The following is a 20,311-nucleotide window of genomic DNA, read 5'->3' as shown; positions in this document are numbered from 1 at the left end:
ACAAAAAAAAAAACGTCAAAAAATTGATTAAAGTGACTTTGATTGGAGATATTGATATAGGTAGAAAATAACACAATAAAGGACAACATTTCTTAATTATTGGTATGAGAATTAACATAAAAAATAAAACCACACATACTGGTGACGCACAAGGAGGATAACAAAAGAAAGATTCATGTTTGTAACCTGAATTATCACTAAATTAAACGGTACCGTAATATTTGTTTGGTGGAAGGTATGCAGAATTGATTTATGTTAATTTCTTAAAAGTTCCACTAAAGAATACATCGCATGTCGTAATTTAAATTCCCAATGACGAGTAATTATGTTTTTTCTAGATAATTAACTATTCTCTACCTAGTATAATATTATTGTGTCATATTTTCCATTAGTGAATCACATAAAGGTTTAACATGTTATATGTAATTTATTACCAATAATGTCATAAAATTCCTTTTATAGCAAATAATTTATAACAAATGATTTATTTATTCCTGTAGATAAAGTCAGATACATAAATTACATACCCGTTCTGTATCGGCCCGCATGATGTTTGGGGAAGTAAATGTCCGGATCGACTTCTCCTTTGTCCAGATCGTCGAGGTAGACGCCTTCTACGCCCGGTTCGGTGGCTTCCTTTGAGGATATGAATCTGAACATTCCGCTGAGAACTCCTCGCCGGCCGTGTCTTTCCTCATCAGAACTGAGCGGTTCTGTGGGAGATGCTGGCTCTATTGGTGACACTGGAGAAGCTGGCGATTCTGGAGTCTCCACAACTTGAGTTCCTCGAATCGGTGGTTCCGGTAGTTCGCCCCAGCGCCAAGACTGGGACGACTTATCACCGGATGTGGTGCGCGCCAGTTCCACCTCCGTGTCCGATTGCACGGGCGTGCCGTGACGAGATCCTTTCCTGTACACCAAATTATCAACTCAATACTATGCCGATTATATACGAGCCACATTGCGCTATCTAATAATACATTGGGCGAAACTAACATTCTTTATTTTACATTCTTCTATTTTTTTTAGATTGTTATTGTAATCCAAGTGTCCGCATTCTTGCGTGTAAATCTTGATTTAAATTTTACGACTCTACTTGCTTTTACGGTGACATTTTCAGTTCAAGTATGTTAAGATATTTTTATTTTAGTATAGTAGGTAAAATACAATATGAATTTATTGTAAAAGTAATAAGTATGTATTTACCGTTTAAACGATAAAATTATATTATTATTACTATAAGTCTAGACTAAAGACAGTTAAATATCTAATAACATTATTTTTAATATCAGAACAAAAATTTTCTTTTCAAAAATTTTATCTATTTATAATTATTACTATGAGTCAGTATGAACTTCGTACGTGCGAAAGCGTGACTACTGCCTAATTACGTATAAATATAATTATTATTTTCTACTTCAAGCGTGGTTACGTTACAAAATGCATTCTTTGAAAATCGTTAATTCAAACATATAGACATCACACGTGACTATTCAATGATACGAAATAAGGTTAACGTCCACTTGTCTAGATCGTTGTTCATAATCTATTTATGGAGTTTTAATTTAAAAGATTTATCAAAGTACTTTGCATCTGGCAGAAAAGTGGACGTACCCTTATTATGATTAATGTAGGGCACTATTATAGACTACAAGATAGTTATTGCATAAGACATGAAACACTATTTACAGCAAGCGTTTGTAAGATTTATGAATAATGTTTACGTATGTCTGGAGGCAGCGTGCACCTCGAACGCTGTATCAGACAACGCCAATGGTATGCGGTTTTCACCATTCAGCTTCATATTTGACATCTCTTCACTGCAACGAGATGCCGAGTTTAAGAATTTTCTCAAATTTCGATCAACAAACGTACAACGTATAGATTATTGTTTTCTTTGATCTCCTGCCAATATCCCTAATTAAGATTGGAATCGAGCTATAGCTGAACAGTAAATGTAAACATATAAATGACATTTTGTCGAAGTTCTGCAGCTTTAAAGAAGTAAACACTAAGACAGAATGCTACGTTTAGCATATTTAATTAATTCAATTTTGGGATTTGTGTGCTACTATAAATGGGTATAGAACAATGTATGAAATTAATATTTAACTTACTTGAGAGCTGCAGCTTCGGAGTCGCTAAAGAAATTAATATCGGTGGTATTTGGAATGGCGGTAGGCTGTGAGGCGCGCAGCTCCGAGCCGGTGACTTCAGACTGGCTTGAAATCGAGCTGGTAGAAGACTTCCTTTGATGTTTTTTCTTAGAGCTAACTTTCCGCGTTTTCTTCTTCTTCTTGCCATTTCCATTCTGTTTCGTATCTTCTTGGTTAGTGGGTATGACGTCGATAGGTCTAAAGTCATTGGTCTCGCTAATTTTTTGCACAGTTTGGCTCGCTTCAGTGCCGGCACCGAGCTGCGTCGCCGAAAATGTCTTTGGTTTGGAATCTGTCCAGTCAGTGGTTTCATTGAGACCATCCATCTCAAATAATGCTTCATTTTCGTCGTTTTTGTTATTGTCTTCTTTGGTATTTTTCTTTGAATGTTTACTTAAGTCAGGTTTCTGCATCGTTTTGCCGTCTGCTGTGTACCTGATTAAAATGTCATAAAATATATTATAACTTGGTTCATATAGGAAAACAGCTGTATAAATATGTATTAATATTTTTATAATGGGAATTCAAAATTCCATCTCTGTCATTTTTATTGTTGTTGTAGTTTTATTGTGGGTGGAAGAAATAGAAAGACAGTCTAGATAATTTAATTCACGCTTAGTCAAATAATTAGAACTTACTGAGACAGCTTTCTATTACCACAAAAAAAGACTTTGGAGGGCAATGTCATTGCCTGCCATTCTAGTTATTGTGTGCACTCACGGTCCAAACATCGTATTCCTGCTTAACGGGCTATAAATTAACTTGACATACTTTCTATACCACTTTTTGCTCAAACTTATTAGCATTTTATAGTTGTATTTAATACAATAAAGAAAATAAATTGATGTTCCGGATACACAGACAACAGACGTCTTTCAAGATCAATATCAATATTTATTTTTACACTAGACTAGAGACTAGTGACTGCACATTTTTACGTTTATCTGGGACATGAAAAGTATTAAGTGAAATGAATTTACCTCCTTTTGGTATAATCAGATGCTTGTCCATGGTCGGGTTCCACAACGGACAGCGAGTTTCTACGGCGGGGTTCATAGAGATCGTCGAAACGATTGGCCGGTATCGGCGATGTGGCCAAGTGAGCCGAGCATTCAGCCTCATCTTCACCGACTTCCATTACAAAGAACGCCTCACCAGATTCACCTAGCTTCATATGAATCGGGAGGGGCTCTCCGTTGAGCTCGAGGTCTACCTATACCCGAAAATTTTCAATTGTAATAGATATCATGTAAGTTGTAACTATTTAGTAATAAATAAAGATAGTATGCCTATAACTTATACATTCATTGTACTTTAAATTATTATGAGTTTTATTAAAAAAATTATCAGAATCCTTAATCGTTAGTGGAACTTTCCTTAACTATAGGAAAATAGGAATATTGCATGACGGCATGATTGAATTTTGTCGAATCATTGTATGGGTTTTACTCGAGTGTCTAAACAGTTGAGGAAGACAGTTCTTTGGTTTTTATATGTACCATGTTTAAATACAGATTAATTCAATTATCGTCACTATAGCCATCAATGTCACACACATTTTTTTTCCATCACGTTGCGAAAAGTCTTAAGCAGACTATAAAAATAAAACAGGTGGCCTCATGAAGACAAATATTTGTGCCAAATTTTTCATACAATTCTCTGGTGAATTTGTATCCCTCGACTGGCATTATTCCAATTCGACTGTGAATCAGTCGCAGATTTCCTCTCTCGATTTGGCAATAGATAACGAGCATCACTAATATTACCTAGGTATGTCAAATATGTAAGCATTTCAAATACTTCAATGGACTATTTGATTCGATAAAACATATTGATATGTTTTGCACCCATCCGGTTAGCCCTGGCAATGAATTTCCCAACATCTAAGCAGTAAGCACACAAAATGATAACTTGATAGAACTAAACAGAGTCTATTTTCCTATAACGTGGGTGAGCCACAGCTCTGTCGCTTCATTGACTATTATTCTTTTCCAGAATAGTCTAGACGTAAACTCGGTGAGCTGTAACTACTCCCGCAGCGATTTAATCTAACTCACTGTCGACTGCTCTACCGCATCATACGCATACCAAGTTAACAATGTAGTAAGCCTTATGTATATGTGTAGGTATACAAATCGCTTTCGTGCTCGTCTTACAAAATAATGCGTGAAATCATACTATGACGACAACTATTTATATTGTACGTAATTTCTTTACCAATTGAGTACACATTAATAACCAATTTGGCATTGTAATTAAAGATTACATTTATTGAAATTGTTTGTTAACGCCAATTGTTTCACCAGCAAATTAATATTGTCCGAATTAGCATACCACCCTTACATTTATTATATGTACGAAATTGTAACATTTTCTTCTTGAGAAAAATATAAAAAGTACCTAGTTTGCAAGTTGCAACTAAATAATAAATAGGTATGTTTTATGAGTACGTACAAAACTGCGTTCATAATTGTTAGGAAAACTTCATGACGACTAAATTGGTACCTTTGTTATATAACAACTAACATAAAATCTTCCTACAATGTTGGTTCTATAAAAGTGTATTTGATTTATATGTAAGTACTTGTGTATATTTAATTCACACTTATCCGCCAATTACAAACATATACGTCCCATTATTTATTTAGACTGTAAATCTCAACATTTGCTTTTCAAAATTTATAGCAAATATAGAACAAAAACTTGCAAATTGTATGCAAAATTTATATGACATTAAACATATTATTTTTAAATGAAACTTTTCTACTGGTTCATAAAAAAAGAGAGAATAATCTTATATCGAACATTATATCTGTAAGATAACCAAACTCATTCCATTTCATTAGGAAGGCAACTGTTGGTATTGACTATTGGTATTGGCCTATTGAGGCAATGCTTTTGACATGAATAAGAATGTAGCAACTTTATTATATAAACGTGTTGGTTCATCGTTGTAATATCAATAGCTTAGTGAAACCATAAATAAACATAAGGATCGAGCATAGATAATGTGTGTAAAAAATACACGTTCTTGAATTAAATATTTAAGCAGTCTATTATCCATAGGAAGGACACCAACTGATTAAATTTTGCTGTTTTTAAATATGCATATATTGACATAAAATTGAGAACTCGATCTCTAAGATTAAAATCATTTATCTATTTAAGCTGATAAATCAATATTGTAACAAAATGTCAAGGTTAAGTTTCATGTTAATCTAGTAAAGTTTATATTTGCAATATTTTAGTAAAGTCGTTGAATATGAAGTATAATGTACCTACTTATCCAACTAGAGAATCTGTTAATTATAAGAAAGAAAATTACCACTTTAAATCTGGAACGGAGCACGCCCAGTTTTCCAAAGCGCACGTGGAACGGGGAACACGTGAAGCTGCCATCGGGCTGCTCCACCACGATCACGTCGATGGCCCCCGTCAACGTCGCACTGTTTATCTCATTGTAGAACTTCTTGAAGAACGTACCGATGTAGTTCATAGAATACATGATTATAGCCGATTTATTCTTCGGCTCTTGTTCACTTATTGCAATCAAGTGTCTGTGATTTATTCAATCGCCTTCAGAACAGATTAGCCCATCTTGAAACAGAGGAAAATCTGTAACAAATAAAAGATTATTAATTTATTTGATGTCAGTCATAACAAAGTACTTATAGAAAATTGTACCCACTACCTACATTACATGGAATTTTATCGACCGAAGTAAAGGTCAAGCTACGTCAATGGCGATTATGACAATCTTATTAGTGTTCATGATAAATATAACTATTAGCGGTCATCATATTACAGATTCTAAAGTCTTACACCTACATTTTGTTCGGTAACAACGACTTTGCGTCATTATGTAATAAAATTCTATATCTATTATCTACTTCAATCTTACCGGGCAGATCATAAGAGACATATTGACATGATAATAAGATTAATAAGATAATTTAATTAAGTATCTTAAATCATCAGGCATAATAATTATTATATCTACATTTTAAATTAATCAATCAACCAATTTAAAACCAGCTGATTTGGTCAACACAAAAAGCAGCAACACAGTTTGACTTTGATTTTTTTGTGTTTTTGTGCAAATACCACAAACCTACACATTTAAAAAGAATCACGATGGTATAGGAATCCACGACAGTGCAAGTCGAACTTGACCGATTTTTTTTTAATCATATTACAGCTTATAAGTAATCACATATCCGCCGATAGCTTAACAAGAATTTAGTTATCTGTCATAGGTAGGTATGTTATGTAATTTTGGACATTAAGGGTGCACTCACACACATCAGTCACCGTCACGGCACGTCACCGGACAGGATTAAAAAAAAATATGTATCAATAGTTCTAGTATGACTCTGTTCCCACACGACAGTCGCCGGCACGAAATCTATCAGTGACGTCACCGGTCAGGCACGTCAAATAATCTTTCCATACATGTATCATACTTTTATCCCCACTCACCCGGTGCCGTCACGTCTCAGTTCAGTCAGCGTCGTGCTACCGTCAATTGCTACATGTTCTCTAGCGTGACACACGTCTAATCACTGACTAACCTGATGTATGTGTTCAATGATTCAGTCAAACCGGCGACGTGACTGACGGACAACATGACGGTGACTGGTGTTTGTGGATACGTACACGAACCGTCACCGATCAGTCATCGGTGACTTGACGGTGACTGATGTGTGTGAGTGCACCCTAAACATGATAAAAAATAAAATTATGCGTAGGTTCAAAATTACTATCAAAATGTTAGTTGAATTTTGTACCTAATAGTTGTGTTTTCAATATTATTATATAATTTTGTATAAACAAATACCTATTATATTCTAATTTTTAAAGAATGGACTGCTCATTCAACTATAATATTATAAAATAAAAACTAGCATACCTACCTACGTAACGTTAAAAGTAGGTAACGTTCGTTTTTGCGAACATAACATTCAGAAAAAATATCATCAGAATATGAGCACCTGCCTTAAATACAATATACCTAACTAATTCCTAACAATACAGTAGGTAGGTAGGTAATTAAATTAATAATTTATGTGTAAGGAACTACTATTATTTTCCTTTCAATTTCATAACAATGATCATGAGTTACAAACGTTGACCTATTTATTATGTATTACATATTATGATTCACGCATAACTGCGAAGCACATGACAAAGGAAATCTTAAACGTAGGTACCTACTTAACATTTATATGCTGGAATACATGTCTATGATTGTAAGTGTATAGTACCCCTCATTATATCTTGCATTTATAAATATGTATGTATTTAGATTTCATTCACCTCAGTTCTTGTGCCTTTCCGTGACATTGGCTCTAGCTTCATACCTACGCTAACGCACGTGGCTTTTTCATGACAATCTTCGTTGAGGACTCTGAACCTCACTTCAAACACCAAAGAAAATGACTAATCCGAGTAAAATAGAAATATGAATTTACGGTTGTATAATAGGTAAGTATATACTAAGGACTTGGATCGCACATCAGACTTGATAATCAACACTAGTGATTTTAATAGAATAATATTTTATTAAACTGCAAAATATGACATACCAATAGCCATTATTTATTTTCTTATTCAATCACTGAACAAATCCAAAGTGCCAAAATTCGCATGGAGCTGAAAATTAATACGAATGTTCGGAATACATTTTATAAATGAAAATTGAAAATGCAAAAAAATCTCAAGCATGTAAATGCATATGGTTTTTTAGGCAAACGGTATACCTACCTAGTCTGATAAAAATTAGTTTGACAAACAAGATTTTTTTTCACTTTGAAAGAATGATTACTAAACACAGAAAATATTCCTGAAAATAAAACTGATAATGACGAAAATGTTCTAATACCTAATTCAATTTTTGCCTAAATGTTTCTATTTTTTCGGTAATTTGACTGGATATAGTAGGTATTTCAACTTTAATTTGAAGTCAACAAATAAAGTCATTATATAAATCCTTGGTTTAGTCAAAGCATATAGGTATATGATTTATCATCAATATTTTTAAAATCTAATTGAATTCGTGTTTACGATACATCCAAATCCACCTACCAAGGATTTTTTATGCCCAGTTTTACTTAAGTATATCAGTGTTAAATTTACAAAAAAAAAATACAATAATATTGTGATTCATAATAACAATAAGTGTCTTCAACGGAACTTCTTAGAAAAAAAATGTAAAAAAAAATCTTCCAAATTTTAAAAATAGCTTAACTAACTTTTTCATTCGACTGTCTTACACGTTAATAACCGCAGATATACCTACCAATGGAATTTAACAGTGTAGTGTGGGGCACTTTTAAAAACGTCCTCTAATAGGTACAGAACCTCAGCACTACTAAAACTAGAGCAGGCTCCAAGGAGATGTTCGTTTGCATAAATAGCGGACCTAAATCTGACTTCTGATATATATTGTATAGATCCCAGACATCCTATAGACAGATGTTGCCAACCAGTTTTGTGGTCCCCCTCCCCGCACCCCGGTAATTAAATATGGCATACAAAGAAAAAAATAAACATTTCCAAAACATGCCGCGTGGGGTATCAAATGAAAGAGCTTATTGAGTAGATCACGAATATATAGCATACTATAACATTTCTTACACTTTCTCTAAGATTTTTTAGAAAATTTACGAAAATGGTCCATTTTTGAGTTAACTTTAAACCACTAAAGATTGAAAACTCATGAATATATTTTTTAAATTATTATTGCACGCGCGCATTTACACGCGGCATGTTTTGGAAATGTTTATTTTTTTCTTTGTTTGCCATATTTAATTACCGGGGTGCGGGGAAGGGGACCACAAAACTGGTTGGCAACATCTGTCTATAGGATGTCTGGGATCTATACAATATATATCAGAAGTCAGATTTAGGTCCGCTATTTATGCAAACGAAACTCCACTGAGAGTCCGGTCTAAACTATTCGGACAGGACCTGACAGGACGATATTTTAAAATACCTATGTATTTTAAACTCAAAATTAAGTAAGTACATATTTATAAAAAAGTTATTATAATTCTTGATAAATGCGTACCTAAATATTATCTATCCCACTAGGTCGATTAAAAAATTCAATGTTTATTAAAATATTTGTCTATGTTAAAATAAAAGAATAGAAAATTTAACGAGCTTTTGAATTCATATAAACTTCATAAAAATAGAATGAAGAATTTCATAAACAAATGTTAATCTCGAATCTTGATGAAAATTTTATATACATATTTTAATTTTAATAAGTAGGACTAAAAAGTAAACATAAAACAATACCTAATCAAAAAACCGATGACACCAAACTTGAACACTAGTCTTTGCACTTCTTCGTTTTATATCCAAGGGAGTATAATGCACTTATTTCGTAAACAAATGCACACGCCGATTTTACAAATACAAAAAAAGATACGTGTTGATTATATCGAATACGCTTACAAACTGCTGAATGGCGTGTTCACAGTCGCTCGCCACTCACGTTACCGTGATACGTTGGTGTTGCAGATTACGTGACGTCGAATGATTGTACGCACACTAGTACGTACACATAGTATCATTCCACAGAGCCCTGCTTCAGGGAAACCGACCGGCCCAATACGCGTGTTGGATGGCGTGATGTCGTACCACTCCGTTATGAAAGTCACTTGAGTAGAACGAGCTCAGTCTAATTATTGGTTATCAATACTTTTTCATAAATTATGATAAATATTAAATATCATATGGTAGGTATTCTTTTGTTTCTTTTCAAAATATGTAAAAGATATGAAATATCAATTTTAAAAAGCGCTTATCTTATTGCGCTTATTAAATTACAGCTAATCTGAATGTATGATTATTAATAATAATTATTAATACTGCCTTTGATATTATATCAAGTTCTTGCTCATAAATTAATTCAGTAAAAAAAATATTTTTTTATTTTATTATGTTAAAGCACATAATTATATTTACCTAATATTTTAGTTAGTAAATTTGGCTTTGTTTCTTTAGAAAATTACCTTAAAATATAATTATTTCCTCTTGATTATAATTGGAATGTAGGTACATATTACACGTATATTATGTATTGTTGACTTTCACCTAGGTCCTAGAATCTATTTTTATTAATTTATTACTTTAAATGTATATTTAAATTTATAATTCAAATTATTGACTTGCATTATTTTTTCCCCTCAAAAGGTGATTCAAGAATCGGTTTGATCAAGGCTATTTATGAAATCAAATTTTTAAATGGCAAAGCGCCTTATTCGTCTATTAATGGGTGTGTCATGACGTTGTGTTTACGAGACATTTATCTACTTGCCTCCTGCGTATTATTAAAATTTACAAGGCCAGTATTTTGTAGTCGATAATAGAAGGCATATAATACTGAACCGTATTCTATTTACGTTAAGCATCACATTTGTTCTGATACCCCATTTAAATTTTAGCACACTAGTAACACAACAATTCTTCGTGCAGTAAATTCTAATGCGCATTTTGCAAAGTATTGGCAGCACTATATAGAAAAACAAAAACATGTTTTGCATTATGTAACTGAATCATAGTAATAAGTAAACAAGTTAAATACTTCCTTCTCCATTGAGAGCTATGTAAATACCAAAGATTTTGGACGATTTCGATGTGGAAAACTAAACACCAACGAATATTATTTTTCTGATAAAGATTTTTTTTTGAAATCAAGTTCTCCAACTGAGTAATCTACTGAACCGCTTTCCATTCTGTTTTCTATCTAGGTACATACAAAGTTACAGCACAGTTACAGGTATACTAAATCGAGTGCGTAGGTATATATTAGATATAAATAGTTTACATAAATTTTATCCTTATCAGTTTTCAAAATATTTTAAATTTTATTATTTTTTTTATCAACTCGGTTTTCAGTTCTCAGGGCAGAGATTTTGAAACGTGAATGTATTTTTCACTATTTAAAAATTTCATGAAAAAAATAATTAATATATACATATGTCAATGTCATGTCATGTCACCGTCACGTCAGTTATCATCACGAAACGCCACGACACGTAATAGTCTGGGATCCATCGCCCATTTTTGCAAGTGATTACTATCAAGCTAATTTTTCGTGAGTTGCTTTATTTTGATGAGATGCCCAATAATTTCATGTACGAAACTCTCGATTGTGGTAGCTACCAGAGGAAACAAGGATAAAATATTTTGATTTGATGGTTCTCAAATATTAGTTACAAACTGAATGTTTTTTTTTGTTCAATCTCAAGATAATTATCTAAATTATTCGAAAAAATATTTGTTCTACAAAATCTATGGTTTGATCAAAGAGTCCCCCTTTCCAATGTGTATCGATAACGAAGTCATCATAAATGATTACTAACCAGCAGATTTTTTTATTTTCACTTATTTAATACTTATATAATTCAACAGACATATTGTCCTACAAATTGCGTAATAAATATTTGAGAACCGTCAAATCAAAATTTTTTATCCTTGTTACCTCTGTAAGCTACCACAATCGAGAGTTTCGTTCATGAAATTATTGGGCATCTCATCAAAATAAAGCTACTCACGAAAAATTAGCTTGATAGTAATCACTTGCAAAAATGGGCGATGTATCCCGGACTATAACTAACTTTCCGCCCTTACGCTGAAGCATTAAGATTTAAAAGAGTTAATTTGTTTGTATGTTTGGACGCGCTTATCTCGAGAACTGTTGGACCGAATTAAAATTTCTGTCACCGTTAGAAATTTACGAGGGGCGTTCTATGTATTTTCGGTATTGGGGAGATTTAATATTAAGTACCTACTATAAGAATTATACATACCGAGACCGAATTTCGTTAAAACTAGATTTCCGCCCGCGGCTTCGCCCGCGTTTTCAAAAGAAAACCCGCATAGTTCCCGTTCCCGTCGGATTTCCGGGATAAAACCTATCGTATGTGTTAATCCAAGTTACCCTCTATATGTGTGCTAAATTTCATTGTAATCGGTTCAGTAGTTTTTACGTGAAAGAGTAACAAACATCCATATATCCATACGAACTTTCGCCTTTATAATAGTATTAAGATATTAAGATTAAGATATATCATTAGGTAAATTATCTGAGGGTAGTCATATAAAATTTCATGTTTTTCAACTTCGTTCGTTTGTTTGCGACCCAGTCCACTAAACAAGGAAAAAAACATGACGTGTGATGTGTGTGTGAGAGAGAGACAGACAGCGAAATATAAAGATTATTTCACTATCGACCATGCAGAAGGGTATTTAAAAAATGTGTGCGTGTACTAGTGTCTAGTGTACACACGTAAGAAATGAAACTTCTTTATAACCTTATTTTTCATAAAATAATTTACTATACCTATTAGTCTAAGATCCCACCGCAGGATCAGTGCGTTCATCGGTTTTTTGCTGAAAACCGAATTTTTATGTATATTTATAATTAGGAGAATATATATCGACTAGGTTGCCAGTCAAAATCTGGCCGCAAGCATGTTTAATTAAAATTTAAAATTTTTCTAATCGATTTTTGGGAAAAAATTCGTTCACTTGTTTTTTGAATAAAATGTAGTCTACATCACGTCAAATGATATAAAAATTCTAAAAAATCACGGTTGCCGCTTTTCACCTGGCCGCAACATCTTGGCAGCCTGGTGCAAACAGGTATGATTTCGATTCATTTTTACGTTCATAACGCACATTTATGAATCATATATCAAATTAAAGCTAATTTTTTTCTATTTATTATCATGGTTGCCTAATTAAATCCCGCCGCAAATAAGGGTTGCTGGCTTTTAAAAATTATAAATATAGGATTAGTGCGTTCATCGTTTTTTGCTGAAAACTGAATTTTTATTACATTTTATTCAAAAAACAAGTGAACGAATTTTTTTCCCAAAAATCGATTAGAAAAATTTTAATTAAACATGCTTGCGGCCAAATTTTGACTGGCAACCTAGTCGATATATATTCTCCTAATTATAAATATACATAAAAATTCGGTTTTCAGCAAAAAACCGATGAACGCACTGATCCTGCAGCCGGATCTCGTACTATATGCAACTTTACAGAAATACGACGAATCACTCGTGGTAGGGATAAGAAAAAGATGGCGCGTAACGGAAAAATGTCACGCTTAACGAAAAAATGTTACACTAAATTTTTTTCCAACCCCGATAAAGAAGTTTCACTTCAAAAAAGGCAGGGAAAGTAATTGGGACAACCACGGCGGTTTTCAAAGAAAAATCAAGAAGTTGCCCTTGATGTTTGAGTGAAGCAATGAAAAGAAAGCTGGCAAAGAAAGTGCAGTTTCCTCACAACAAGGCACCACTTCAAAAAATACCTCAACTCTCCCATATTTTTTTATGTAAGTAATAGAAAACTTATATAAAGGTTTTATCTTTTTTCTTACAAAATGTACCAAAAATACATTTTTTTTTGACAACAAATTATTTGAAAGAATTAAAAAAATTCATAGAGAAAACAAGTATAACATGCTTCTTCTCTTTCTTTCTTCTCCACTGGATAAAACAATCTTACAAATCACAATCACAACCAAATATTTGTAAATTGTTATTATTGTACATAGAATTTAGAATAGCATGCGTCAGTATATATTATACACTACTTGATTTGTGTAGCAAATTCATGAATAAGGGATATTGTAGAAGTATTATTGATGATGTTCTGTTACTATTGATTAAGTAGAACACAGTTTAAAGTTTTTTTTTATATATTATTCCTTAAAGTACGAGAATAGTTCTTATACAGAGAAAACATAAACATGTACCGCGGACGTAGCCAGAGTGAACCGCTAGTCCAAAATAAAATAAACTAAGGATCAATACACAATCCAATAGGCAATATCCATTATCCATTTAACTTTGTCATAACTCCTTTAAGAGCATATACGCACTATGCGGGTAGCCGCATTGCGGGTAGCCGTCCGGCTGAGCGCAAGCACAATTATGTACGTAATATTCATTTCTATGCGCACTGTGCGGTCTGCGGTAGCCGCATCGCATACGCATACGCTCGTATACGCTCTTCGATTCACATTATCTCAGGTGTATGCCCAAATTGAATTATATTATTAACATAAAGCAACATAGATGTGTAGTATTAAATGTGTTTATAGGAATAGTGAACTGATAAAAAGTGAACTGGCCAATATATATATATATATCTTTACTAGCGGTCCGCCCCGGCTTCGCCCGTGGTACATATGAAAAATAGATGCCGATTCTCAGACTTACCAGATATGCACAGAAAATTTCATGAGAATCGGTCCACCCGTTTCGGAGGAGTATGCAGACTAACATTGTGACATGAGAATTTTATATACCTATAAGATAACAATTATCAAATAAACAACAGTAGTTATTATGCATTCATCAGATAATATACAGCTGTTTATTTAATGACTCATATACCATATATTTGAAATTTATTTTGGTTATACATATATTAGTTAAAATTAAAACTATCACTTGACAAACATATGATACTAAAAATTTTCAAAGCAATTAAAATAGTAAATAAGCCATTATAATTATAATAAACTCATCAAAAATTGTTAAGAGAGTATTAATTTATCAGAGGTTCTGACAAAGTATCAAAATATTTAATGATATTACTCTACAGTTACAATTATTAGAATAGTTATTTTTAATTAAGAAAGTCTTATATATTATAGAAAACTTTAGTACTTATGAGAAATATCAAAAATACATGTTGGTTCTTCTTTTTTAATAACTAGGTAGTTATATAAAATTTATAAACCTGCATCAAGGTAGATTGTATAGAATATAGATAAATTAAAATATCTATATTTACATTCAGTACATACCTACCAGCCACAAATTAAAAACAAATACATTCAGATACCTACAATTTAACAAATCGGAACTTCTGTATCCTACTACCCTATAATTATGTACCCTATAATTCGCTGGAATCACGAATATTATACATATAATATTTTACACTCATGTTTAAAAACATAAGTTATATTTATATTACTGGACCCTCACTTTTCGCTCGCGAAATTGCTCTGTAAAATGTTATTTTCCTTTGTTTATCCTCTGCTATATACCTATTCGAAAAATTGAAATAAATTTTTTACTTACGTTATCGATGATAATTTTTCTGAGCTAACACTGTATAATAACAGACACTATAAGTTATTTTTGGTGAAATACTATTTTTTAAAACACAGAACAAAGAATAATCACTATCATCTAGAACAGCGCTTCTTGATCTAGAAATTAGAAATCGTCAGACGTCAAATCGCACAGTCCACAGACTACATAGTTAATAGACCACAACACTTAGACAGATAATTATTTTTTTTTTGGGATTTAGGTTTGCAGATTAAACAAAAATTTAACAAAGTGGTAAAAATTAATAAATAATAATAATAATGAATCAGTTATTTTCATAAATATTTCAAAATTAAGGTAAGGTGTTTGCTAATAACACACTGACAACACCATCAAAAATCTGTCATAAAAGTTTTATAGAATGAGGGCGTTATTTTCGAACTAGGTCCGACCCCAAGAAACTTATATCTAATACACTGGAGATTTCAGTATTAACTAGAAAATATTAACTTGTAACAAGAAAATATGACGTTGAATGACGCCTGTATGTTTTTTTTATCCCTTTCACACCTAACTTGGCAAGTGGGCAAGCTTCTTGTCCGACCCCAAGGGCTCAGACCCACGTCTAAGCCACAGTCTAGGCGTATGTGCACTGCACTGCAGCGTAGCGACGCGACAAAACAAAATATTCTTCCTATGAAATTCTATGAGGTATACGCACTACGCGACAAGTGTTAACAATTTCCTCATGCAGCTTTTCCAAACGGCTATGAACTGGGGAACTTGAAGAAGAGAGCATATTCCTACCTGAAAGGCTGGCCACATACTCACTATGTCTCTGGCACTGCGGGTACTTGGTGGGTACATATGGGTGACGTGGAGCACTTACCACCTGACGCGTCTGCTCTTGCCTCCTCTTGCATAAAAAAAAAGTTATGTAACTAGGTAAGTTATCGAGACAGTGCATCTAAAAATGTTTGTTTTGATTAAATATGATCTGTTGGTTTGTACTGTGGTATGTACTAATGGTTGATTTCTCCCTTTAGTACATACCACACTTATACCTATACCACTTTCCCTCTGCGGAAGTTTATCAAAAACGGTCCGAGCGAGAGGTTACCCAACGGGAAATGGTCTTTGTCTAACGTTTTGACAACTCAATCAAAATCAATGATTGATTGATGTTTGGAATGGTAGATTTATCCTACTATATTGTTACGCGGGACTGTAACGATGCTTCTATGCTTGGTAAATTTAAGAAGTGTTTTCCTCTTTAAATAAAGTGAAATGTGTTTATTTGCATACTGATATGTTTATTTTACTATGGCGTTGATGCTGGAAATTTTGATTTCTTTATAATAGACGATGAGTTTACGATACTGAAAGTTTTTAGACATTAGAAAAATCGTACTGTTGTAGGTAATAGGTACAGTCAATAGTATTTTAATTCTTCTTCCTTAAGCCTTACTTTTCTTTTTTTTTAACATTTATACATAGGTAGGTAATACACGATGCACCTGACATGCACATGAAATGACACCTCGGGATAAGCTTGCTTCCGTATGCAATTGCAATCGGCCCATGCGGAGTAAGTAACTTTACCTCGTGAAGCTTTGTATTTAAAGTTAATTTGCATCACCTTTCATTAGTCACCTTGGTATCTTTTATATATCTATACTAATATTATAAAGAGGAAAAGTTTGTAAGTATGTATGTAAGTATGTATGTATGTATGTATGGTTTTCACGCAAAAACTACTGGACCGATTTCAAAAATTCTTTCACCATTAGAAAGCTGCATCTTTACTGAGCAACATAGGCTATATTGCATTTTCAAAAAAATTAGAGATCCTTACCAAAAATGCAATAATGTAACCCAAGGTGTAAAAAAATCCTCAATAAAACTTCTGTCATCGCGTGCGCTGCGGAATCTATTGAAGATAGAACAAAAAAATGTTCTACGGTATTATAGAATGGATCAATATCTACAAGAAAGTCCGCGATACCATATGTCCATCTTCAGTAGTTATGTTACTACAACAACTTTTTTACGTTTTCAAAGTAAATAGAAGTGCCGACAGTAATCAAACCATGTTATCGATACACATATATTAATCCTTATCCCATTAAATGATGTTTTATTATAGACTGTTTCAATACCAGCAAAATACTTTTTAAATGAAAAGAATTGGATATTCCATTCAAAAGATATAACGAATTTTTAAAAGTGTCAATCTACAGAAAATAGTAGGTATACTGTTCGAGCAAGCCGTAGTGCGGGGGTCATGGAGGAATTCTACCAATATGCGTCTTGACGGAACACAGTGGGGTTTTGGTCGGTAGGAATCCGACATAACCCACGGCCCCTCCCCCGGAGGCCGTGGGTATCTATGAAAGATTTCCCCACTAAAACAAAAAAAAAAAAAGGCCGTAGTGCGGGACGGGGTAAAGGTGATTTTCATGTCCGACCTATAGTAGACTTTTCACTGTAAAGATATCGCTATCTATGCGGGTGAAACCGCAGGGCATTGCTAGTTTACTATAAGAAAATAAATACGATGCAATAGAGAAATAAACATTTACTTACCTAGGTAAAAAACATTTACTTAGGTACAAAAGTTGATCTCTTTTTAATTCTTTAATACTAGGTTAGCAGTGTGGTTGGTGAGAATCTAATGCTAAATAAATAACCTTAGCAGGTACTATATTAAGACTGTTATGAAAATAAAACTAAAATAAATGTTAATGATGTTTTTTGCTTGTTTACTATATATAGAACTAGACAGCTTCATTCTATGTATGTATAATACGATTATATGATAGTAGATTCTCGGGATAACGTTTAGTCTCGGCTATTTTGGGAACAAGCATAGTATGTTACGCAACAGTATGAGTATTATAATATAGAAGGTATTGTTCATATTCCGATAACTGAAGCTATATTAATATAACAAGCAAAACTAGGTTTCTAAACTGAGTTTAGTTTGAGCGTTCTACTGTGTACTTACGAACATTGTTATACTATGAAAGTACTTATACAGTTTTATATTGAAGTAAAACAGCCTTTTCTGTTCCTACCATAAACACTAGCGGTCCGCCCAGGTTTCGCCCGTGGTACATATTTCCCAATAAAAAGTAGCCTATGTCCTTTCTCGGGTATCAAAATATCTCCATACCAAATTTCATGCAAATTGGTTCAGTAGTTTAGGCGTGATTGAGTAACAGACAGACAGACAGAGTTACTTTCGCATTTATAATATTAGTATGGATTATATTACCACTAATAAACATACCCAGAGGCACGCAGGTAAAAGTTTAACCTTAAAAATATTTTTTATACTTCCCTTTATTTTATTCTCAGCAATTAGCAATGCGGATTAATTGCACAATTAAGTTCAAGCTTAACGTAATTTGCATTCAAAAAGGTTATAAAGATAGCGACCACATGTATTTACAATGAATGAATGTACGCGGAAAGCAATTCCAAAGATTTAAATTGGTGCTTCATCACTTAGTTTTTTTGGTTTATTTTTTTTATCTTCGTAAGAAATGTTCTTAAGAAAACAGAGCTCTATATTTACTGTGTATAATTAAATGAAGTCTTACAGTTCAAGAGTATTTTCATAGATAGTATTCAAGCTTTGTATGCCTTTTGTGATTTTACAAATTTATAAGATGGAAAAATCACGTCATAAATGAAACGGTATACAAAAGAAGAATCATTGCTAAGGAATCATAAATTTCTATGTAAATTATTGAAGCTTTGATGGTGTGAGGTAAAATTTATATCTCCTTTTATTACCAAGACGATTATACAGTTATAATAAATACACTTTATTCAACACCAAGTAAATACACGTAAAAAAAGAAACAGACAATATGTTATAAAGCTAAGAAGGCGGCCTTATCGCTACGCTATAAGCGATTTCTACCAGGCAACCTATGGGTAGGATTGTTAATTATAAGAAAGAGGTGAAAATAATAGGTGGTGCAGCAATGAAAATGAATGACAGTTATGTAGAATTTATTGAAATAATAGCAATAATAAATTAATAACCGACTCGACCTTGAACCAAATTCACGTGAAGTTAATCAAATATATATCTATCTTCTTGTATTGCGGTGTTTGAAGTTAATTTTATTTTGAAACGGCTCCACTCATGAAATTTTGTGTTTCACGTATCTGAGAATCGGAAAACATCTATTTTTCATTCTCCTAAATGACAAGAGTAAGGCAGCATTTGCCGAGACAGCTTATATATATAATATTATATAAGATACTTTATTAAAGCCTAAAGAAAACAAAACACAATGAAACGACTACCATATAGGAAACTTAATAGAGAATGAATTCCAAACAAAAATACCAAAGGTCCATTAATTGAAAGGATGCACTTTAATTCGCCATTCAATTGAAGCCGTTTTTCAACAAATTGCCGTTTGTTTATATCCCGCAGATACATAAAACTAGAGAAAATAAGCTGAATAAATACTTATTTCAGTGACACGTCGTATTGTTGAAGTAGTTTTAGTGCCTTCAATAAAACTGTGATTTGTGTCATGAAAATGTTTTATATGAACAGATTAAATTGTTGAATAAATAGTTCAGGAAGCAAATAATACAATTTGAGGAAGTAATTTATTAAAAATGCAATTTAAAATGTTAGACTACAAGCCCGCATAAGAAAAAATATGGGTCAAATGAACCACCAGGGAACATATCTAGAACCTTAGATCTAGAACGGTAGAAGAGCAAAAAATAATAAGATTCATCACTATGCCGTCACTTGTAAGCTGTCCAACTGAGTGCAGATGAGAATTGAAAAGTACAGGTAGAATCGGTAAATTTTGGTCATATATTTTTGTACGGCATTCTTAACCATCGATAGATCCATTAAAAATAATAAGAAACCGCTCAGTGCCGTACAAAAATGGTGGTCCACCAAGTCGGAATTTTTATTTAATTTCCGAGAGTTACCGGGGGTAAATTTGGTCATTTGACCATGTACGGCATCTGTGTCATACTATTGCTATACTGCTTTTAATCCATTATTCCGCAACG

At 32.9% G+C, this 20,311-nt stretch overlaps 1 protein-coding gene across 4 annotated transcripts in view; it reads right to left on the bottom strand.

Annotated features, from left to right (window-relative positions):
* Positions 1-15,432, bottom strand: part of Lpin (phosphatidate phosphatase LPIN) — a 30,706-nt gene extending 15,274 nt beyond the window's left edge. For 2 of the 4 annotated variants that reach the window (XR_016315734.1, XM_089696257.1), the window contains exons 1-6: positions 15,278-15,432; positions 5,482-5,771; positions 3,137-3,369; positions 2,118-2,591; positions 1,725-1,820; positions 528-910 (exon numbers count right to left, since the gene is read on the bottom strand). Coding sequence is in view for 3 of the 4 variants with exons in the window: in XM_089696257.1 (XP_089552383.1) it covers positions 528-910; positions 1,725-1,820; positions 2,118-2,591; positions 3,137-3,369; positions 5,482-5,661 (1,366 nt within the window). In the remaining variant the exon portion in view is untranslated. Of the gene's footprint in view, positions 1-527; positions 911-1,724; positions 1,821-2,117; positions 2,592-3,136; positions 3,370-5,481; positions 5,772-9,458; positions 9,651-15,277 lie in introns of those variants that run through there. The other 2 variants (XM_089696258.1, XM_089696259.1) reach the window with 2 other exon arrangements.
* Positions 15,433-20,311: the final 4,879 nt, after the last annotated feature.

Source organism: Colias philodice, chromosome 6, assembly GCF_061535455.1.
Source record: "Colias philodice isolate Cphi_HAF_F1 chromosome 6, ilColPhil1 Martin Lab GWU primary, whole genome shotgun sequence".
NCBI lineage: Eukaryota > Metazoa > Arthropoda > Insecta > Lepidoptera > Pieridae > Colias > Colias philodice.
Note: the sequence above shows the minus strand (reverse complement) of the source record. Positions and strands in the feature narration are given on the sequence as shown.